At 46.5% G+C, this 23889-nt stretch overlaps 2 protein-coding genes across 3 annotated transcripts; one reads left to right on the plus strand and one right to left on the minus strand.

The window, feature by feature from the left end:
• Nucleotides 1-496: 496 nt before the first annotated feature.
• Nucleotides 497-3210, minus strand: LOC146207191 (CWF19-like protein 1). The gene has a single exon (XM_084608146.1). It carries the CDS (start codon nucleotides 3046-3048, stop codon nucleotides 1510-1512), a length of 1539 nt encoding a protein of 512 aa, XP_084464272.1. The 5' UTR covers nucleotides 3049-3210; the 3' UTR covers nucleotides 497-1509.
• On the plus strand, nucleotides 1738-22696 carry LOC146207192 (ADP-ribosylation factor-like protein 13B). 2 transcript variants are annotated; one of them, XM_084608207.1, is made up of 7 exons: nucleotides 1738-1869; nucleotides 3811-3881; nucleotides 13780-14032; nucleotides 20269-20374; nucleotides 20445-20653; nucleotides 21738-21840; nucleotides 22040-22696. In XM_084608207.1, exons 2-7 carry the CDS (start codon nucleotides 3827-3829, stop codon nucleotides 22301-22303), a joined length of 990 nt encoding a protein of 329 aa, XP_084464333.1. In that variant the 5' UTR covers nucleotides 1738-1869; nucleotides 3811-3826; the 3' UTR covers nucleotides 22304-22696. The 2 variants fall into 2 exon arrangements, with proteins under 2 accessions (XP_084464333.1, XP_084464313.1); XM_084608187.1 differs by lacking the exon at nucleotides 1738-1869 and adding an exon at nucleotides 3425-3518.
• Nucleotides 22697-23889: the final 1193 nt, after the last annotated feature.

Below are 23889 nucleotides of genomic sequence, written 5' to 3' on the forward strand. Positions count from 1 at the left end.
AAAAAATTGATGCCTTGCGGGTGTTTTTGCAGAGACTCATTTACGAGGGTAATGAACAATTACCTTGTGGAGCAAGCCAAGTGTCAAATGCTGACACTGCACTGGCTAAGTTTCCAAGTGTTTCTGCACTTTACCTAATCTTATCCATGGCTTCAAAGTCAAACCACAATGCTTTCCTGTTATTTTTTATGTATCCATCCTTACCAAGATCCCTAACTTGTTGTGCATGGATTAAAGCTAAAGCACTTTGCTGTGTAGTCCCAAAATGCAATGTCTTATTAGAATCGTGTTAGATCGCATTGCAATCCTCTGATAAAATACAAGGATTAATATTGGAGAAAAAATAGGTCAGTCATAGTAGCATGGGCTCAAGGTTCCAAAGTCAGACAGGTTATGAGGGACATTGTAGTGGACAGGGTAGAATGAGAGGAAGAAGACGGCCACACAGAATGAGAGCAAACTGAACAAGGGTTGAGGAGCCTCCGTTTGCAAGCCAAGTCAACGTTTCGATAAGGGTCTAGTCTTCCTCTGGGCCCAGATGAACCCTTCCCTTGTTCAGTTCTCTTTCATATTGTAGTTGACAGCAATTTCTACCAGCTGGGGTTCTTTAATGTGACTGACATAGCATAGTACACAGATGGTGTTTTGCCTCTATTGAGATGGTCACCAGTGCTGGCATCAAACTCTTGTCTTTGGGCTGAGTAGTCAAGCACTTAATTACTGAGCCACTGCAGCAAGGTGCATGTGTTGATGGTTTTCATGACCTTCAATTGCTTTTTGCAAAAGCACACCATGAAAAAAATGTCAAATTTATTTTTGGCAGTACCATTAAAATTTGCAGGCAATGGTAATTCTGAGCTGAACTCTGCTGACATGCTCAGATCAGTAAAGAATCAAGTCAGCATAGAAGATTCTGAAGTGTCACCTCTACCGCGAATACCGTCATTTTTAGACTGCATTTAAAGGATTTTGTTTATTCTATGTATGTGGTAACAAAGTACATACATTTTTTATTGTGAAAGTAATACTACGAGAGCCAAAGCGAGACCCCGGGAGGCCGCAGCTACAGCGTGAAGAGGCATAGCTATGGTCTCCTCATACAAAAATCAGGGCAGAAGCTGCCAACTCGGGTCGCTCCTTTCATATGGGAGGGTGATATCAGAATCAGCCGGCCAGAACCGTTTGCATTCTCGTTACCCCTACGACATGCAGGCACATCCATACGGCTTGGTTGAAGTGTCACTTTATATGTGGGCTGGTAGCTTACGCTCTCGCGTCATACCCTTAAAGGACGAGCTTCAGTGTACCCAATAATGTAGCACCTTATACTGATAGGGTCTGATAGGGGAATAATGTAGCAGGCAAAAGAAGCTTCCACTGCTGCTTTCACAATTCAACTAGGGTCAACAGAGCTAAACCACAACAAATTTTTTTTGCAATGAAGGTTTTAAAGAGAACATGGAAAAAGACAGTACTTTACTATTGTGTGTTCACATGATGAGCAGTACACTACAATGTGAAGTCATAAGGTTCAAACTGTTTTCTAAATTCAGCAACCATTGATACTTCCTCCTCCCTTGATAGTTTGCAATCTTTCCAGTCTGCTTTGTCTGGCACATTGAGAACTTCCTCACAGGCAAGCACTTCTCTCCCAAACTGAAGGGGGAAGTTCTTCTTAATCCTGTGCAACAATTTAGTGCCATCAAATTCCGTATAGAAATACGGTCGACCAGGGTCCACAATCTGGCGCAGGTTCGAATTACGGGGAATTTCGTCGAGGTCCACACCGACTGACTGACCATAGTCAACCAACACAGACTGAAGACCAGGCATCAATGAATCGGGCACAGGCACAACCTGGATCTGGAGGTGAGAACTTTTGTAGTTTCTTTCGAAATACACAGGCCGCTTTCCTTTAGCTTTGAAGAACTGTTTAAGGCTTTCCTTGAACTTGACCACGTCCTCGAGGGTTTCTTCGTCCAGTTCTACAGTGCTCTGATGATGACCAATTGGCAAGATCAACACATGATCTGGCGTGAGTGGGCCTTTGGCCAGTGCCAGGTAACAAGTGTCGCCAACGCTAACGACGAGGTGCTTCTCCACCTCGGGGCTCGCTAGACAGAACCAGCAGGGGCCCTTTGGTGCAGGCGGAGGGCGCTTCTTACGTTGCTGCCCATCAGCGTCGTTGTGGTTTCGTTTCTTGCTCTTCTCCGAAGCTGGCGTGAGATCGTAGAAGAACTGCTGCGACTTGGACTCGTCTTTCAAGTCCGCCTCCGTGAACTCGTAGGGACATTCGGTTACGTCAGTTGGCTGCTTCACGAGCTCTGCATTCGGCAGATCCGACATGGGCGCAATAGAGAACGCGTACAACCACTTCGCTTTCGCCGAATTGCCGACAGCGGCCAGCGAAATGAATCTCGTGGCGTGGCGAGCTTGTTCGCGGAGTACCTTGTGGTTTCTGTACGGCGTCCTCTCGTAATAGCAATCGCCGGAGGATGTGAAGTGATACCTAGGTCGCAAAAAGTAGGCGAGCAGCGAGATGACGTCTGAGCCACTGTCTTCCTCTGCGAACGCAGTGTGAGCATACCTGCTGACATTCTTCGGCCACTGGGTGGTGATGAGCAGATCTACGCCCTTATGGCTCGTGCTCTCGGCGACTGGGGAGAGAAACTCTACAGCATGCTTTTTGGTAAACTCGTCTCGTGAAAGTTTTTCAGTGCTTGCCTCGCTCCCACAGAAATAAGCAATCTTGAGTCCCGAAGCACCGGTGAACATACCCCGAGAGCCCAAGTGGACGACGCAGTCGGTGAGGTCCGACTCTGAAAACGAGTCCGGAGTGGTGCCCACAGCGTAGGTCTGCAGCGGTACCTTGCGATTGCTCAACTTGTACTCTAGCCATCGCGAAGTGTCCGGACCGAAGAAGTCGCCCACACAAAGAAGCATTTCGAAAGGTCCGTTCTTTTTGTTGACGGTGGACACGCGATCGAAGAGCTTGTCAAACTGTCCCTTCACATCTCCGCACACGAGGACCTTCAAGGGCGACGCCATCGCAGTGAGTGGCGACTGGCGCTCAGGCTGGTCAAAAACAACGCTAGCACACACTCACTTAGCAAGGAGGTGTGACACCTGCGAAAAATAGGTACTCGGTATCACAACGGCACGGACGCGTTATAAATGCCGGCGCACGTCGCTTCCATATTCTTTAACGAGATAAATAAAAACACTGGATTGGATTGGACGCCAAAGCAAAGCTTACAAAACGTCGCAATCTAATCTAAATATTTTGTATGAGTAGGCGCAACCTTCTCGATTACAGTAATTTTTACTAGAAAAGTCTCGTTATAGTAAAATGAATTCAATTTTCCCACTGTGTATGCGAGCCAATTTCGGTTTCGGAACGTTCGCCGTTCGGTCCCCTCGCTGGTTCCCCTGGTAACGCGTGTTTCAGCTCGCCTTCTCTTTATTCAAAAGAAAGACAATAATGAAATGGGGGCATGTGTTTCCAGCAAGAACAAGCGGTGAGGTTTACATTCATTTTAGCGCAGAGCAATAACAGAATTATAATAGCTTCGTTATTTCACGCACCACAGCATTATTGAATCTATATCTCCACGCCTCGCATGTTCCTTATTTTTTTGCTCTGGATTTACCTGGTCTACAGCTGATAAGATAGTATGACGTATTTTTGTTTGCACCTTCTTCTAGCAGCGTGTAAACGCCAATGTACTTGCGCAACACTAGGCCACATTGTAGTTATACTTGCTGTTGTTTTACCGCTCAAAGAAAAACGTCACACACGTGTTGTTGCAGGCATATCACACTTCTCATGATTGGTCTTGACGACGCTGGAAAGACATCGACAACGAAGCACCTCCTAAAAGGTATGTACCGGATGCGTTTAATGTATTTATATCGCGGTCCATTGGAATTGTGACTATATCTATAATATAATTGGCTTATAGTGACGAAAATACATATTGATTCTGGACGCACTATTGTGCAATGGCTTCTGGCGAATAAAAAGGCTTGCGCGTATATGGCGCCTTCCTAGAATTAACAAGACTATATTGAATGCATATATCTCTTTCGGAAAGTAGTAAACGCACTCACGTGCCCAAATAGCACAAAATTTTAATAACGTTGTTTATTTGTGTAATGTTCTTATATGTCATTTTCTTCTAACGTTTCTGAAACGTTATGCGCACACGTAATTATAATATTATTCTAACATTATAATAACATTTATTAACAATTCAACAACTTAAAATAATGTTAAAATAACAAGACTGAGTGACCGGACTCTGCATGCAGTTATATTACGCACAAGCACGCTAGCAGCTTCAACCAATTATGCATGAAGAATACTACAAGTGCGACAAGCACAGTGCGACATATATGCACACATATACTGCATAAAGCATGTCACACTGAAGCACTCGCCTGATATGCTGCAACCCGGGCTGATCCTTATGCTACCGATGAGCAGTGCCCTCAAATGTGTTAGTGGTGAAATGTAAAAAAAAATGCAGTTTTTATGTATAATATGTGGCTGGCACGGTGTCAATTGATGTGCTTTATTTTCATGTTACAGCTGTACTTGCTTTCAGTGCTAATTTTCAGTTTTATATGATTTTTAAATGTTTCGAACATAAAAACGTTATTTGCTAAGTTTAAATGCGTTATACATTAGATAAACATTATTATACATAACAAATAAATAACGTTTTGCGCTACCTGCGTGTGTGTGTGTGTGTGTGTGTGTGTGTGTGTGTGTGTGTGTGTGTGTGTGTGTGTGTGTGTGTGTGTGTGTGTGTGTGTGTGTGTGTGTGTGTGTGTGTGTGTGTGTGTGTGTGTGTGTGTGTGTGTGTGTGTGTGTGTGTGTGTGTGTGTGTGTGTGTGTGTGTGTGTGTGTGTGTGTGTGTGTGTGTGTGTGTGTGTGTGTGTGTGTGTGTGTTAACCGGGCCAAGGGGGGCGGAATAACTGGAGAATCATATGGGAGATTGTGCAGCGGGAGCAGTCCCTCTGATGATGATGATGATCTGACAGAAAGCGCATATATAGTTACCGTGGGACGATCGAACCGCGCGTGCTTCTGGATACTTATTAGTGAACCTGCTTTCTTGGCAGGTGGTTGAACCGCAGTAGCCGTTCCAGCTAATTCTTCGGTCCTCTCCTCTGCCAACATCCCTTGCGTAGGAGGAGGAATCAACATTTATTAGGCCCGAAATAATTCGGTGGTGCATGCTTGCACCAGACGGGGTGGTTCCCTAGTTGCGGGACCCATATGTTCCCAGCAGCTCCTAGCCCCTGTCCGTCAGTGCGAGCTGGATGGATAGGGCAGGGCTGGATAACAATGTCTCCCATCGCTCAAGGGGTTGGGGATTGGGGGATTGGCGGGAAGGGTAGGAGGGGGGTTCTTGAGTTTTCTGCATTTTGCCAAAACGTGCGGCAGGGGGCCTTTTTCTTTTTGCAAAAAGGACAGAGCATATCGTGTTCCGCAGGGTACATGCGGTTCATCAGTATGGGATGCGCAAGCGTTCACGCCTGCGCTCGACGTAGGATCGTCTGTTGTTGCCTGGTGAGTTCGGGGTGCGGTTCTGGCAGTCTGCACCTTTCCTCCTTTCCTCTCGGTACATACGGGTTATCTCCCGAAAGCTGGTAACCGGATGCGGTAGCTCTTCCGGCTCGTGCTCGCCCCGGATTGGCATTTCTCGGGCATGGTAGTCTGCGATGGTGTTGCCTGCTACCTGCGGGTGAGCCGGGACCCACACAAGCTCTATGGCTCTTCCCGGAGGCTAGTGCTTGGATAGAATGGCTCGGGCCGCGGAGTGGATTACCCCTCTGCGGGAGCTTATGTAGGCTGTCTTTGAGTCGGTGACCATGGTGTCCACGCTCGGCTGTGCGAATGCGAGGGCCACGGTCGCTTCTTCGGCAACTGCGGGGTCTGTTGTCTTTATGGATGCGCTGACGATCAGCCTGTCTTTTGACGTAACCACCACCTCTGCACGGTCACTGTGTTTTCGGAGCGAGGCGTCCGCGTAGAGGACCCTGGGGTTCTCTTCCAGCTTCCGGACTATGGCTTTGGCCCGCGCGGTGCGCCTCTCGTCGTCCTTGCCCGGCGTCATGTTCCGGGGAAGGGGTTTGGTCTGAATGGTCGTCTTCAAGTCTTCCGGAAGGGCTTCCTTGAGCGGTAGTGGCTTAATCTGCAATCCTATCTTGCATAGGACGGCTCGTCCGTGTTTCGTGTGACTGAGCCGGATTCTCTGATTAGAGAGGTGGGCTTCAATGAGCTCCTCCACCGTGTTGTGGGCGCCCATGTCTAGCAGTCTTTGCGTGGACGAGTATATGGGTATGCCCACTGCTTGCTTCGTTGCCTTACATAGCATCGTGTTTAGGGTGTCCCTATCTTCGTCAGCTGGAGATAAGGGGCGGATTAGGTTATAATTACGCGCGGTCGTGTGTATCCCCCAGCCTGAACCGCGCCTTAAGTGAAGGGAAGAAGGTGGGAGTGAAAGCGGAGAGAGTAAAAGAGGTGCCGTAGTAGAGGGCTATAATTTCGACCATTTGGAGATCGTATGTGCACGTACCGTAACCCAGAACGTTCTTCATTTGCCACGCGGTGCTCGAGCAGTGGGGATGTGGCTGACACCTACCACATGGTGTGGGCTTGCCAGATAGTAGTCATTCCTACCCCCCTATCCCAAACTCCATCCGAGAAAGTCGACTTTGTCCGGCTGCTGCACCCCTGAGGCCCGGCCTTAAATGAGTATAGACACTTCATTTTTGAGATCGTTTTTATCTTTTGTTGCGATGCGTAACATTACTGTGCATGAATCGGCTCATGACATTCGCCTATAGCCGCTGAAAAATTTATAATCGAATTTCTTTTCTCGCCAGTTTCGCTTTCAACAGTCGAGCGATGCTGTAACGTCCAAGTCGCGTGAATGATGAATAAAACGCCCATATAATCGTTTTAATCCATCAGAACATTAAATCTAGCCTTCCTCAAGGACAGGAATTACAAAAGGTGAAGAGCCAGCGATTATCTTGATTATATCGCCGTTTTTTCAGCCCTTTCGTGACGTAAACTTGACTGTGACGTCACAGCCATCTCGCAGCCGCTGAAACCGAAACTGGCGACAAAAAAAATAATAATTAAAAACTACTTAGCAGTTGTAGCCTAAAAACCGCATGGTGATCCGTATACAGTAAGTCTTACGCATTATTAACAAAAAGAAAAATGCCAACAAAAGTTGGTGTCTATAGTCCTTTAAAGCAGCGCGTGCCCGGACTGCGGCAAGCGTCAGTGGAATGCCTATCTAGGCATACCCCACCTAGTGAATGTAATGATGTGACCTTACAGGTCACTACGCCCAACACCTCTCTGTATATATATAGCATGTATTAAATGCTTTTCCCACCACCACCCGTTCTCGCCTCCAAACCAGGCAGCCGGTGGCTCATTGCTTCGCTACCTGTGTACATGTGAAACTGCCACACACCGTACTCCTCTAGAGGGTCCGTGTTCCTGGCGACTATATGGCAGGTTGGGGAAAGCCGAGCAGAATCTTGCGACCCAGACTGGTCAGTGAAAACTGTGATAGGATAGCCCCCATCTAGAGGCAATGCCGATGGCGACGCCGCGCTCAGGCATCATCATCAGCCTGACTCATATATTACTCCAATTAACCCGGTCCTGTGCTAGCTGCCTCCACTTGACCCCTGCGAACCTCATCCGCCCACCTAACTTTCTGCTCCTTCCCTTGGAATCCAGTTTGTTACCTAATTAGCGACCATCGGTTATCCTCTCCTCGCACTACATGTCCTTCCCATCCCCATTTCTTCTTCTTGATTTCCACTAGAATGTCGGTAACTTGAGTTATTTCTCTGACCCACTATGCACGTTTCCTATCTCACCATTTTTCGTACCATGACCCTCTGTGTTGTCCTCAACTTAAGTAGAACTCTCTTGGTTAGCCTCCACATTTCAGCCCCATAGGTGAGTGCAGGTAAGATGCAACTTTTGTATACCTTCCTCTTGAGCGATACCGGAAAGCTGCTAGTCATAATCTGCAAGTGCTTGCCAAGTGCGCTCTATAAAACAGACCAATATGGATGAATCGCCCGTTTCCAGCTTAACGGCACATGTGGTGACCTGGACTACGCATATTTTATTGCGAAAGCAATACAACAGCCAAAGCAAGACCTCGAGTGGCCGCAGCTACGCCGTGAAGAGGCGTAGCTACGGTCTCCTCATAAAAAATCAGCCTGACATATGACAGTTGAATTCACGTTATCCCTATGCCACGGGAAGGAGCTGTCAACTCGGGTCGCTCTTTTCATATGGGAGGGTGATATCAGAATCAGCCTGCCAGAACCGTTTGCATTCTCGTTACCCGTACGACAAGCAGGCACGCGTCCATATACGGCTTGGTTGACTTCATATGTGGACTACGCTCTCGCGTCATATCCTTAAAGGATGAGCGTAAGTGTCCCCAATAACACCTTACACTATAGGGGAATAATGTTGCAGGCAAAAGAAGCTTCCGCCGTTGCTTTCTCAATTCAACGAGAGTTAGCCACAACTATTTTTTTTTTTTTTACAGTGATACTCATGCCCCATCACTACAGATGACACATCTTTTCAAAATATTTAATGGCCCCAGAAATAAATGGCAGCTACTATACTTAGCACCCTTTCGCGTCCGCGATTTCAAGTTTTTTTTTTTTTTTTTAATTTCCTTCCGTTTCTCCTCTCCCAGCACAGCAAAGCCGGCCCTCTAATCAGCTAGCCAATTTTTCGTGACTGCTCGACTGCTGATCCCAACACCGTTAAAAAAAAAAAAAAAAAAAAAAAAAAAAAAAAAAAAAACTTGTTGAAAAATACAAAACTTTTTTGGCAGCTGTCTTGCCAGAAATTTTCTGTTGTGTTATGTGTTCTATTTTTAAATTTTCTATGATTTTACAGTTTTTTCTGTTTAGAAATGATAGAAAATGTTTGTAAATTGACAAAAATTTCTGTTATACGGCGTTTTCTGTGTTTATTCTTCTTTTCCTGACACAGTTAAAAGAACGATGCAAATATGTCTTTTTTTTTTTTCATTTCACATGTTTTTCTGCCTGTGACAACAAAATTGCGTTGAGCGCCAATTTATTCAATGAACACCATTTTTAAGCCGAAATCCTTGCTGACACCATCTCACGAATATCTCTCTGCGCTCATCGTTTATAGATCCTGTAGGCGCTGGTATCGAGGCACCCTATAAAGGTGCCGTCGACGCCGTCGGCCGGCCGGCGTGCCCTTGATTTGCCGCAGTTGCGCTGGCCGAGCCATCAGTGGTTTGAGCGCTTTGGACGCGTCTACGCTGTTCTTTTGTTTTAGTCGTTCTGTTCCTTGCATTCATGTGAGATAATTAAATTTGCAACGACTAATAATGCTAAAAATAAAGCATCAGGGCAGGGAAAAGACATATGTTTCGTGTCGCTCTGTCGGAGTGGCTATACGAATCAGGACTAGCTAGTTTCTATGTTCGGTGTGCCATCGGACCCTGCGCAGCTTGCGTAGTGGAAGCGGCTGATTAAAAGAAAGGACCGCAAGTTGACTTCAACGTGTGTTGTCTACGAAAAATATTTTGAGGAGAGCTACATCGAGAGAACGTTCAAAGTGACGGTGAACGGCATTGTCAGCGAGCTCCCTAGAGATAGACCACGTCTTAAGCCCGAAACCGTGCCAACGCTATTCGACCATTATCCGAACCATCTTCTGCCTAAGAAGACATCGAAAAGGAAGTTGAGGAACCTCTGTGACCAACCGGCCGCTGAACGACAAAAGCGCAGTGCCAGTAATGCCAGTGGTGCAGACGACAGCCACGGACCGTCAAGGATGTTTGACAATGCTTCCGAGGAGCCGGCAGCAGAAGAGCCGAGCGAGAACTCATGCCCGCAGCAGCTTTGAACCTCAGGATCCATTTGACTTAATTTACACCCCTGCAACTTGGACCAAATTAAACGAAGCACCTCCTGGCTCTGTAGCCTACGCGCGTTATCGAGCCGAAAAAAAAAAAAAAAAAAAAAAAAAAAGAACTTTGCCACTTTGTACATAGAAAAAAAATAACTTTTGGAAGCTTGAAGCCTTAACGCAGTTCTGTGGACGCTGCAGTGTATATTCTCGGAAAAGAAAAAAAACAAGCACGTACAATACAACATGTATCTAAAGCTGAAGAGCATATATGCACAGTGCACTGGAGGGTACGTCTTTGTTCAGGATGTGGCCTGCAACCAGCTGATTCAAGGAGCACATATCATTCATGGGAATGTATTTTGCAGAAAAAGTGTCGCTTGACCGTCAACTCTGAAGGGGTTAGCTGCGCTTAATGCAAATACCAGCGGAGGCTTACACAAGATGCGCAGAAAGAAGGAAAAAGCCTGCAACCAGCCAAAGAAATGCTGCAACACTTCTAGCGATCTGAGAAGAGCTAAGAGAAAACTGGCATGGAGCACAGAAGCAAGTGGCTCTATTGAAAGCGCGAAATGAGGCGCTATAATAGGTGAGTCTGCGGTTGAAACTTTTTTTTTAATCCCGCGCGTGGCCTAGACAATTGTGACCGTACAACAACCGCTCGGCTGCTGAAACCGCGAAGCCGAAACTGGTGAAGAAAGTAAAATTAATTATAAATTACTTAGCGGTGGTAAGCGAAAAACCACGTGGAGAATTACACAGGAATATCTAGCGCATCAATAGCAAGTGAAAAAAAAAAAAAAATACCACCAAAAATTGGTATCATACTACTTTAAAATTATTGCGGTGTCATATGTGCGGCCTTTCTCCAAAACCTTTAGCGATGCATTTCTATATTTTTACTTGTTTATTGTTGCTGCGCCTTTTTGCTAAAATTTTACTCTATTGTAGACTTTGTAAAAAAAAAAGGAATCAATGATACAGTACCACTTTTGTTTCTTGCCTTTCCTTCTGTTACAAAAGAAAGCACACCGCATAATAATCATTTATGTATGAAGCAACAATTAAGAGACTTCCTAATAAAACAAATGAATAAAGAGTAAGAACAAAAACTGAAGTCAGATTCAGACTACTTGTGTTTATTGTCGCATGCGATCTTTGGAAACATGCGCGCGTGCCATATGTTACGAAAAAGCAAGATCGCCCTTCTTTTCTGTAGCATAAATGTGACGCTATAAAACGTCACAAACCTGATATATATCACCTTAGCAATAAGCATGACTGAATTACGTCGACGTAACCTATCCGAAAGCATGAGGCCTGTATTGACGTTCGTAGCACTTGACTGCGGCATCGCGATATACCATGGACCATAAGAAAAGACCGAAGAGTAAATAAAATTCAAAGTTGGATTAATGAACAGTGTAAAATATTAAGAGTATTTTCTGATACCCGTGTCACACGGACAATAACAGTCGTCGTCGATCCGTTCCGGGTTAGATCGCGATTGAGAATATAGTTCCCATAATTGGGACAACCACCTGGGATATGAGCTGACTGAGCGCTCACTCAGAAGGAAGATGCATACGATACCCTACATCCGCGATCGCGATGCGTGGATCGCAATCGAGTGGCTCCAGATCAAATAAAATCGTCATCGGAATATTTCATAGCAATATATTGAACCCGGCCTGGACTCGATCGTTTAATCAAAACTAATTACTGCAACCAACGTGTCAACTTTAGGTGGTTGTTTCAAATTTCTTCTCTCGCTGGATATCAGGAAGTCAATATGTGTTCCGCTAAAGACCTTATCCGGTTCAGCTGAATAAATAAAACAGTTAGATATAGCAGACATGGACCAGACAGCATTCGTTAAACGCTTCCTCGAGCGCTATTTCAGCGGCGGCCACGCGAGCGCGCCCTCGGTACACTAGCGAAAGCTCCATAGACGCCCATACGCACAAAACATGGCTGCTCATGGGCTCCAGCGACCAATAAAAATTGGGGGGCCATGACGTCAAATGACGTCACGCATACGTTCACTATGGCGCGAATTATAAACAAGTTTCTTTTCTTTTTTTTTTAAACCGTCGCGTATTGCATTGACGAGCCTGCATCTTTTGAAGGTTGTTGCCTTTCAGCACGCGCCAACCTTTGCCATCTAAAAGAACTCGAGTTTCTGTTGTTTACGCCCTTGTTTAAAAGCAGTTGATCCGGCACAATGAAAGTGGTTGGCAAAGGTGGCGGCATAGAAAGGCAGCAACACTTCCAAATAGAGACCACGCATGCAAATTCATAATACAAATACTGCTGCAAGTCATGCAAGTACTTTGGCCATTTACTTTGTCCCTCAGCACAGTAAGGTGCGGCCAAGAAACACTGGTGCAACAGGGCAGTCGTGTCCAGTTCACAACAGAATGTATACCAAGTGAACAATTATGGTTTTCATATTCATGGTTTATTGCATCAACCAATAACATACAGCAACAAATCACAACAATAAAAATGGATGTCGCAAACAGCACAAACAGTAGCGCTGTTTAAGCGGGCTAATCTTCTCAATATGATCACAGCCGAGGCATGGATAAGGCTCGTAGTGCCTGCCACAAAACATCACCAGATAAGAAACATGCATGTACAGAAAACAAAGCTATGACAGCTGCAATTGAAATAAAAATGTCATGAATTAGTAGGTGGATCAAAACATACGTGGAGCATAGAGCACTGGGATTACTCTGCACATTTAAATTCTTCGGCAGAAAGTATACAGCAGTTTTCAAGGCAATTTCAAGGTTGCACCACTCCAGACAGCTTTAGCACCAACAAACGTGCTTAACACAGGAGCATTAGAGCACTGCCCGCACGACGAAAGCAAGAAAACGCGGCTGCAGGGGGATATTAAATCTCACCAAACGGCGACAGAGCAGCGACCAGCAAGGACGTCGAAATCTTCGCAAAAGGGATATTTTCAGACTTGAGAAATAAATTTATACACTGCGTCTCTCATAGCCTGAGTCGCTTTGGGACGTTAAACCCCACAAACTAACTAAATTTATACACTTTCCCGGGCGCACCAAGGCCCGCACCACAGCAGCCGAGCAGCAAACAGCGATAAGAAACCGTTTCGTGCTTCGTCAGCTTCGTTATCTCCGTTGCCTTGGTTACCTCTCTTTGCCTACTTCGCAAGAACCTAGCAAGGCCCGAAAAGTTTTGTCACGACCGATGCAACATCAAAGGGGCACGATAAGAGTGTTGAAAGATTTTTAAATAAATTAAGAGTGTCTTAATGAAATACTTCACCTCGTTCACACGCAAATTTATTAGAATGTCTATTCTTCTAATGTTGATTGATGCTTTTTAATTTACAGTAGTATAATTTATTACAGTAGTAGTATAATTTATTATTAAGCGGCTGCTAGCGCTGCCTCCGGCGACCCCCCCCCTCCCCCCCTTCCTTTCCTCGTGTTCTCCGGTTGCTGCGCGCGCTCGTGCCCCCATCGTTCGCCGCTGAGTGTGCCCCCCCCCCCACCCCCCTCCCTTCTTGCGAGGCTCTGGTTGCCGAAGCGCCAGCTCGAACTCGGCTCGGGGGGGGGGGGGGGGGGGGATGAAAGGGGGCGGAGCTGGTTACGAGGCCGACGACGCCGACGCGAAGCCCAGGAACGGGCGCCAAAGAGCTGCACTCTAAAACTTAATTGACGATCACATGGTATTTGTGGCCCACAGCTCGGGGCCCGCGGGGCCACAAAATATTTGTGCTGGTCACGAACACTGCTCAAGAGTAGGGTTGCGATATTCATATGGTATGAAATGTTCCGCAGACGGTGACCCCGCGGACGTGGTTCCGACAGTGGGATATTCCAGCGTTGAGACTGAGCGTTGCGGCTTTCGCGTGACGCTGTGCGACCTAGGCGGCGGCTCTCGGATACGCGCCATCTGGGAGCGCTACTATGCCCTCGCTCATGGCCTGGTGCTAGTGGTGGACGCCTCGGCGGCGCATCGCGCGCCCGAGTGCCGACGCACCATCGCGCAGGTGCTGGCCGACCCGCGCGTCAGCGGAAAGCCCCTGCTCGTGTGAGTATTCCATATTTGTTCCATGAATATGCTTCCGCCACAGTGGAATGGTTAACTTGAACTTCCAGTTCATTCCTCCAGGCACACGCATATTTACTACAACAAGGTGGACAACGTTCACAGATATCGATCTTCAGATCATGCAGATTTTGCGTGTTGGCAAAATTTCGCAGCTCAGGTCTATTAGTTCGTTCCGCAGAATGCATATATCATGCGCGGTAAATAGAGATGTCCGATGCGCACTTTTAACTATATTACATCGCGAGGCGGCAATTATAACTAGGGAGCCTATTTAGCCGTGGCACAACATGTAGGCTCCCTAATTATACCTCACTTTGAGCCCGCCCGGTACCTGACAAATTGTGCATGTGACTAATGGCCGTGGGTTTGATTGCGAGGACAGATTTTAATGCGTGAGCATCAATACGATCATGCCGCAGAAGAGCATCCACAAAGTGTGTACAGAAGAGCCTGTCCACAGTCCACAGCCATAACTGGCAAACCAGAAGATTTCGTCCGAATTTGATCAAGATTGATGTCTGGCTTAATTTGTGTATGACCAACTCAGTGCTGCCTTTCACATTTTTGTAGGCCACACCTAAAACTTGAAGGGCAGCATTGAGTTGACCATACCCAAATTAGGCCAGGCATCAATTTTGGTCAAACTCGGACGAAATCTTTTGGTAGGCCAGACCCAAAAGTTTGCCCGCTTCACCCCTAAATTTGACTTCGTCCGAATTTGACCAAAATCGGTGTCCAACTTAATCAGTGGTGACTTCCAAATTTAGGTGGACATGCCCCGAGATTTGGTATGCTTGTGCATTCTCCGCGCTTTGGAGGCTACATGAACTCTTGGTGTGTGCTCTACAAACCAAAATGTGACTCATGCATGTTTGCTTGAAAAAAAAAAAATTAGTTGTGGTTTAACTCTGGTTAACCCTAGTTGAATTGCGATAGCAACTGCGGAAGCTTCTTTTGCCTGCTACACTATTCCCCTATCACGCCCTATCAGTGTAAACTGCTACTTTATTGGAGACACTCAAGTTCATCCTATAAGTTCAACCGAATGTGGAGCAAAAGCATTAGCTGCCAGTGACCGAGCGTTCTCCTCCTCCTCAGCTGTTCAAGGTAAGGTGGTGGTAGAAACATTTCATTGCCATTGGTACAAAAAGTAAAGCGTGGCCGGGACCACGCGACGGCTCGAAACCATTACAGCTATCCAAGATTCCCAGAGCTTCGACACTCTACAGTAGACACACTATTTGGACCCAATATGTAGTCTGAGGGCCAAAGGAGAAATAAAACCTGTCAAAATACAACACATCAGAATGTGCTACATGCGTTTGAATTGAAAAGCCTGTTTAATAATTTTTAGACTTTCAAAATGTGTTAGAGTTCAAAACTAGATTAAAATTACGTTTAGTATTTTTTTTTTTCCATTGTATATACCTTACCTTAAGATGTTATCTTAACCGGCAGCAGTCATGTGATTTTGTATGAAAGTGGTGGTATGGACTGAATCCAAGCAGTTGCACTACACAACCGGCGCTAAAAGTATATGCTTTCAGCAAAAAAGGAAATGCATACTTTTTTTTCTTTCCTCGGTGCCCTACAACTGCTACAAGTTAATGTTTTTAATCACGAGATTACAAACCGACTTAAGCTACTGATTCTAGTCCGAGTCTTTTAAGAGGCATCAACTATTATCTGCAGAAAATTTCGTTTGCTTTATGGGGGTTATTCTCGCAATAGTATATAACCAAAAATACCTCCGCTGCAAGAATAGCGGGGAGTTTCATACTCAGGTAGAGGGCAAACCGGTGCCAAAAGTAGATCAGATCATGATTCTTGGGATGGTCATCCAATCTCACGGCCATAACGGAGAGGTCCTGAAGAAATTAGAAAGTTACGCGATGCAAACCCTTGGGCTCTTAGGAGGGTCCCACTGAAGGAAGATCTTCAAGGAGAGAAATTTACTTAAACTAATCTAGGCATGCATACGTAATAAACAGAATCAGTAACGCCACGCCTTACCTGGACATCAAGGCCGGAGAAAAAGAGAAATTAGACTGCCTGATCCGAAGATGCATTAAGAAGACGCTAGGACTGCCCGTGGGCACCTCGAGTGAACGACTGCTTGAACTCGGGATGCATAACACGTGTGCAGAATTGGCAGAGACAGTGCGAGTCTCTCATTTAGCGAGACTAAGCACGACCGAGACGGGCAGCGTGATCCTTGCAAAAGTAGGCCTCAACTCAGACAGGGGAGTTCAAAAAAAAGTCACAATTAGTAGGGAAAGCAGGAACGCCTTGGTAGTCCCCCCCCCCCCCCCCCCCCCCCCTTCTCTAGAAATATGCATCCAGAATTTATAGTCGAAAGAAGGGCCAAACGAGCCGAAGCTCTACAGCGACGGTTCAAGAACATGGGAGCGAAGGAAGTAGTGTATGTTGATGCGGCAAGTGGCAGAATAGGTGCGGCGGTAGAGGCACTCGATGCCGAGGGGCGCCGGTATCCGCGGCAGCCATCAGAGGCCGCAACACAGAGACTGCGGAGGAAGTTGCGATAGCGCTAGCTTGCGTAGGAACGGAAGCCAAGTTCATAGGAGGAGGAAGAGGAGGAAACAACTTTATTTAACGCATTTCATTAAGCGTTAAGAATGTCCTGGGCCAGGGTCACCAAGGCCAACTGATCTTGCAGCTGGTCAGAGGCTAACCAAGCCCGCCACGTTGGGGGCCAAGTTCATAATTAGCGACAGCAAAACTGCCATCCAAAAGTTTGGAAAAGGGAGGATATATCGCCGGAGGCAGCCATGATCCTCACCCAACCAACCGACCGACCGATCGACCCGGCCGGCCGGCCAGCCAGCCCGCCAGCCAAAACTAAAAAAATTCTAAAGGGCACTTTGGACCACTAAAGTGCGATGAGGCGAAAGCCATTATAGCGCGGTGGATCGTAGTACTCCACTACGACACCTCTATCTTCCTCTCTTCTTTCGCTCCCACCTTCCTCCCTTCCTTTACGGTGCGGTACATGTGTCCGCTGAAAATTCTGACAGATACTGCGCCTTTTCTATCCTGTAAATCAATTTCAGGCACCGCTGATGCCTGCTGTACTAACGCCTCGTATACATCTGGGCCTGCTTCTGTTTGCTGTTGGGATCCTTGCCCTGATGGGGCTGGGACAGGTAAGTCACCGCCGCTTGCGGCGATGGCTAGCCTGCCACTGATTTTTATCTGTTGTAGGCCGTCATTGCACCGCTACCGCTTCGGTGGTGGTGGATGACGGCTGTTGTTGCGGCGCGCGTATTTCTCTCCCTCTTCTTTTTTCTTTCTTGTCTGTTTTTTTTTTCTGTCCGCACGAGGCAGCGGAGGTGGCTCAGCTACAGAGCCAGTAGCAGGCCCGTGCATTTTCTTTTCATTCTTCCTACAGCCACAACAACTACAACGGTAACACCGCACGTTCCACGTCCACCGCTATGTTTGAGGGTGGCGCTGGTGAACACTCTCAACTGATTTATTTATAGACCAACACCGTGTTTACAAACAAAGGGGGCGCTCGCGGCGCCGCAGCCGAAAATGAGCATGATAGCTACTGCTACCACCCCGTTTCAAAGGGGACGCTCCTATATTCCATCCATCCATCCATCCATCCATCCATCCATCCATCCATCCATCCATCCATCCATCCATCCATCCATCCATCCATCCATCCATCCATCCATCCATCCATCCATCCATCCATCCGTCCATCCGTCCATCCATCCATCCATCCATCCGACTGGGGGTGAAAAATAGGCTTAGCGCCCTTAGGAATACATGGAAGCGAAAGATTTCATTTCAGTTTTCTCATTTCAGAGAGCGCATATGATGTCGTTATTCGGTACAGAGCAACCATGAACATCCTAGAACAGATAGCGAAAGTATGAAATCTCATTACCGAGGCGAAGTATTTTTAAAACACCGCGAAACGGGGTGCGAGTTGGGAAGGCGACCCGTAGAAATACAGGGTCTTGAATATTTGGGGGCTGGGATTTAAAAAATTCCTATGCAAAATCGACTACCCCATTCCAGCTGAAATAACGTTCACAAAGTAGCAAAATATCGTCTAAGTTATCTGATAAGTGATTCAACATTGGTACTTGCCTAGGTTTTCCGAAATCGAGGAAACACTGCTTAGGCGGCGTGCACAATTTTCGCAGAAGAGAGTCGAAAAGCTATTTTGACATGATACGTCATCTGTCGAGCAGTGAGACAAGCTCCATCCCGGCCGTTGGCGCGCTAACATGACGCCCATTGAAAAAGCATGCGCCGCTAATCGTTAGGCTGCTCGGCTCCTGGGGGCGGTAGATGCTAGTCGGAACAGCCCGCTTTCTTCGTCTCTTCTGTCGTTTTGTCCCTTGCGGAGCCACCGTACCGAGCAAACCCAAATACGCACTATTGCTACTACTATTATTATTATTATTATTATTATTATTATTAGTAGTAGTAGTAGTAGTAGTAGTAGTAGTAGTAGTAGTAGCAGTAGTACCCGGAAGGATTAATAAATAAAAATGAGTATAGCAAGTTGCTCGATAAAAAAAAAGATTTATAGGAAGGGAAAGGCGCGGTAACTGTCTCACTAGTTTTCCGTGGACACCTCAACTGCGCCGTAAAGGAAGGGAGGAAGGTGGCAGTGAAAGTGGAAAGAGATATAGAGGAGCCGTAGTGGAGGGCTGCGGAGTAATTTCGACCACCTGGGGATCGTTAACGTGCGCTGCCATCGCACAGCACAAGTTGCTCGATAACGCTATCGCGTTCCATACTTAAAGGCGAAGCTTAAGCATCCTCCATTTTTTTTAACTCTCGAAAGCGTGATGCTAACAACCTTCTGACGACAACGATGAGGCATTAAAAGCCTTGATGCATCCGCCGTAGCGAGTGAACGTCCCGCTCGCGTACGGCCGGGGTGAAATAAAAACCCACCAAAAGGAAAAGGAAGTGAGAAGAGTGTTCTGCTCGCCTGACGTTGCTTCGCGCTCACGGCTCGTTGCGGTAGGTGCTTATCGGTGATCGGGTGACTTGGTGACAGCGACGGTCTCTCCGGCAAAAATGAACCGCGCGCGTGCGCGCTCAACCGTCGAAGAGCCCGAGAAAATCGCGAGACGCGCTGTCTCGGATTTTTGCCGGGAGGAGAGAGGGAAGCCCGCGTCGCCGCGGGAGACGATGGTGGGTGGCCAAAGTGTGCCCTCTCCTCCGCCAACCTCCCGAACAGCGCGCGCAACTCGCGTACGCGCTGCCGCCACAGATTGCACCCGATATTTCCTGATAAAAATATAAACTCCTTGTTGTGAGAAAAATGCAAATAAAGCTTCTAAATGGTCCCATATCTTTCCTCTGACATTACCACCGAAAAGGATGAAAAAGAAAAGTATTTGGAGTCGCTAATACCCAACTGTACTATATTTTTTGAAAGCGAACGAAATGCTCTGTAAGAAGGTCGCCAAATCTAAATTCCTCTAAAAACAAGAAAAATGCGAATAAAGCCTCTGAAAATTTACACCTTCCAGCTAGATTCAAAGTTTGAGGGGCTTCCTAAGCGCTGTTATGACATATACATAGCACTGCAGTTATCAACCTGTGACTAAAGTTTTGACGAGCTAACTGTCGCACTACAGCATACCCTTCCTGGCTCTTCCCGAAGTTTTGATGGACTTGTATTCCCAGTTGAGGCGTCAGAAGTACCTGCAGGCACTCCAGTTCGCTTACAGGGCATCGTGCCTCCAATGCTGGTTAGAGTTTTAGAACAGGGGGGACCCTGATATGTGCATGCCCAGTATGAAATCCAAACCCTTCCCCTTTTTAGCACGCCGCATTTTGCACATACGCATTCTCGCCCTGCTACTATACTCTATCCCCATATCCGATATGGTTCCCCTGTTCCGACTCTATTTACAGGCGAAAGAACCCGCTTCGTTGCGGCTGTTCTACTGGCGAAGTCGCACGTGCTCCTTCCTCCGCGAGCAGCTGGCGACTGCCACCACGTCATGTCTTGACGAATCAGGACTTTGTTTTGTTTCCTGCGTCGGGGTTTTTGCTGTGACAACTCTAAAGCTGTCACTTTAAACTGCCTTTTTTGCATACATGGCTGTTACCAGATTGCAAAATCAACTATAAATTTCCATCTTCTGTGTAAACTAAAGATTCATTCCCACAGAGCCGTGAGCTCGAAAAACATATTTCTTCCTCCACGCATGCAGGCTACTCAACAAGCAGGATCTCGAAACGGCCCTTGATGAAACGGAGATGTGCTCCCTGCTGGACCTGGAGAACGTGGTCAACCAACACAAGTGCCCCACTCGGGTGGTATGCGACAAAACCTTAATCATTTTTCTGAGCGTTTTTGCACTATAAGAAAAGGAGTTCTTCGGCGTAGGAAAACTGCTGCGCAATACGGTTTGGTGGCCGCAAATGCAAGAGGGATCCGGGCATTGATGGGGGCTTCCAGTGGCTCCTGGGCCACATCGCCCACAACCTGGATGAGCTCCACGACAGGGTCGGCCGCGACACTGCGCTGCAGCACGCACAGGAGGAGCGGGACAAGGAGGAGCGCGTGGCCAGGGTCCAGAAGGCGCGGGAGCAAAGGTGTATCTTGCGAGCGCATTTCCCTCGTTTTCACATGAATGGTCCAGGGTAGGGCGTCACGGATGTCGGTCGCAGACTTTCGAGCCTCGGGTACCAAACAAGCGTCATTAGGGCAAATAAACTAACAGAATGAGGTTACCCCAAGGTCACCATGGGTAACAAGGGAACTTCGTTCATTCGAATTGCCAGTATATTCGAGGCAAGGCCCCATATCCATTCAAATCAAGCATGTCATATTTTTTGTGGCTCTGCAGTGTGGCTACACAAGAAAGGGAAGGAGACTGGGCCATGGGAAGTTTTTTGGCGTTTGGGGTGGTGCGGAGGGGGAATGGGAAAGGTTGGAAATAAAGGTTGGAAATAAAGTCCCTAGATCCGTTTTTTAACGGATCTAGGGACTTTAGTTGGAAATACAGTGTGTGGTTGTTTTTGTTCTTCCAGCACAAGGACAAGAGCCTGTCTCTTTCCCTTTCCTGCCTATCATTTGCTGCAGAGGCACAGAAAGTTATTCAGAAGTACAGAAAGGCTCCTGTTGATTCTAACTGCATATAATTTGAAGAGAATTTTCAACCTCTTTCGAGTTTGAACTACATTTGTACAGTTCAGAGCAAAGCTGTGACCTGGATATATCACTCTGGTTACCTTTCCTAACAAACACCCAAAAGTGCATTGTCTACTTAGGTCTAACTTTACTATTATCTGCATAACAAAATTCTTGAGTCACGAAGTGTGACATAATACACCAGGCATAAAAAATATGCCTTACATTAACGAGCAGCACTGACGGCTAGTAATTTATTAGTGATTCAAAGTGGCTGCAAAGAGGAGAAAAATGCATCATGAACATGCGACAGCCACGCGTATAGGGACAATCTTGACAAATTCCTGCACTGAAATGGCCACGGCTGGCACAATACATGTCACTGGTAGAGGCTTCCACCTGCAATCAGCTGATCTTAATAACGTTTAGCTTATTTTAAAATTTATGCTACAGTTTAATAAGCAACATGCAGTTAAAAACATAAACATTGTGTGACAAAAGAAAGGCACGTGAATGCTCCTAAATTCTTTCTTTCTGTCTGGACAGAGCAAAGGCCCGCAACCAAATTGGCTGCATACCAGAAGATGAAGGCGACAAGAACGGAAACAAAATCGCCAGTTTCGAATGCGAACCAGAAAAAGTAGCGACGGTAAGGCATGCCTTATGCCCACACTTGAGAGCATGCAAATTTATCATGAGCAGAAGAAAACAAGTGTTTCTCGATTAATTTTCAATTGTTGCCCCTAAACAATGATTAACTCTGTATCGTTAATCACACCTCCCACTTGCCTGCTTCCTCAGTGAAGTTCAAGATTGCCACTGCTTTACTAGCACGCTCAACTTTGCAGGTGGAAGGCCACAGAGAAGAGCAACCACCAGATGAGAGAGAGATGCAGACCCCTGATGGAGCACGCGTAATCATTGTCAGCCCCGTACGGTGTGACGATGCATCTCATGAGCAGCTCACACGTGACCACGAACAAGCATCAAGTGACTGCGAGCACCATTCACTTGACAGGCAGCCAGCCAAACCCATAAATAACAAGACACTGGGACTGTCTCTCTACATGCCGGAGGCATCTTGTCCACCCCTAACTGAAATAGAAATGTGATACTGTCACAGGTGTACAGGGCATGATACATATACAAACACCTGAACAGGTATTCAAGCACCGATGCTTATCACATTCCATCTGCTTTCTTGTGTAGAATGAAGGAACAACAGCCACCGAAGCCAGGGAAAGCGTAAAAAATGTCTATTTTTTTTGTGGTGTTTATTAAAAAAATTACAACCATAGTCATTTTGTGGCTGAAAGGCAAATGATTAGTATGTAGGAGGAAATCAACCACATACCACTTGTGGGATCTCAACATGACATCGGTTCAGTTGTAAGTTTGGGTCGTACAGGTGGCATGCTTTTTCTTCTCATCATCATCATCAGCCTGACTATACCCACTGCAGGGCGAAGGCCTCTCCCATATTTCTCCAATTAACCCGGTTCTGTGCTAGCTGCATCCACTTGACCCCTGTGCACTTCTTAACCTCATCCGCCCACCTAACTTTCTGCCGCCCCCAGCTACGTTTTCCTTCCCTTGGAATCCAGTTTGTTACCCTAAGCGACCATCGCTTACCCTCTCTTCGCACTACATGTCCTGCCCATGCCCATTTCTTCTTAATTTCCACTAGAATGTCGGTAACTTGAGTTATTTCTCTGACCCATTCTGCACGCTTCCTATCTCTTAATGTTACCTCTACCATTTTTCGTTCCATAGCCCTCTGGGTTGTCCTCAACTTCTACTTTCCAGCAAATTATCTTTAAGCCATAAAATGATTACACTACTTTTCGACACAGGACAAAAAGTAAAAAATTCCCCTATGCTTTTTTTACTTATTTACAATACTGTAAGCCCTTACGGGCTATTAAAGGGTGGGAAATAAAGAGAAAATACAGAGGAAAGGCACACACATTACTACAAGTAATGCAATTCTAGTTTTTTCTCGAAAGCCTCAGCTGAGCTGGTGTTATGAAATTCAACAATGGTTTTCAGAAGGAACGGTATTGTTTCGGTAAGTGTTGGCTTCCTCCACATGCATACCACGATGAGCCCGCTTCCTTATCCTAGTCTGCTGTTGTGCAGAATGAATCTACAGGACTCCATATGAAGCATTAGCTGCACTTAGAGTGTGAACACTAAATCACCTCTAGATGTGGCATACACCATAAGCAAGGATCAATTTTATACTTGTGCACTCACATCTTCATACGCTTTTAATGTGCAGCCATCAGAATGCCCATCACAAAAGGTGTCCGGCATGCAAGGCAAAACAGAAAAAAAAAAATCTCCCTCTACACTTCAGGGAGGCAGAGAGGGTGGAAGGTGAAGGAGAATCACAGTAGCAGATCAGGGTCGATGGTTAGGGAGAGTGGAAAGGTGGTAAGACGTGTCGGTGTCACAGTATGATTGCTGGATTAGATCTGAAGAGTGGAAAGGGAACAGGAAATTTTACCCAGTGATTGATGGATTGGAACGTGCAACCCGCTTGCCTGGTCTGAACATGTCAACAGCAGCTCCATCCAGGAGAAACACCAATGATAATGCATACTCTGCCGCATGAAATGCACTGATCGTCTGTGAACTTTTTGTGTTTGAAAATAGTAGAAGGGCAGCAACAGTAATGGCTTTTGGAAGAATTTCA

The sequence above is a fragment of the Amblyomma maculatum genome, chromosome 1, assembly GCF_055883805.1.
Source record: "Amblyomma maculatum isolate TAMU_Amacu chromosome 1, ASM5588380v1, whole genome shotgun sequence".
NCBI classification, from domain to species: Eukaryota; Metazoa; Arthropoda; class Arachnida; order Ixodida; family Ixodidae; genus Amblyomma; species Amblyomma maculatum.

What these genes read in the sequence shown, in the direction of transcription:
- LOC146207191 (XM_084608146.1), bottom strand. Translation starts at nt 3,048, where the DNA reads ATGGCGTCGCCCTTGAAGGTCCTCGTGTGCGGAGATGTGAAGGGACAG.
- LOC146207192 (XM_084608187.1), top strand. Translation starts at nt 3,487, where the DNA reads ATGGGGGCATGTGTTTCCAGCAAGAACAAGCG. An exon ending in AACGAAGCACCTCCTAAAAG is followed by an intron (nt 3,882 to 13,779) that starts GTATGTACCGGA and finishes AATGTTCCGCAG; the next exon opens with ACGGTGACCCCGCGGACGTG. An exon ending in AGCGGAAAGCCCCTGCTCGT is followed by an intron (nt 14,033 to 20,268) that starts GTGAGTATTCCA and finishes CCACGCATGCAG; the next exon opens with GCTACTCAACAAGCAGGATC.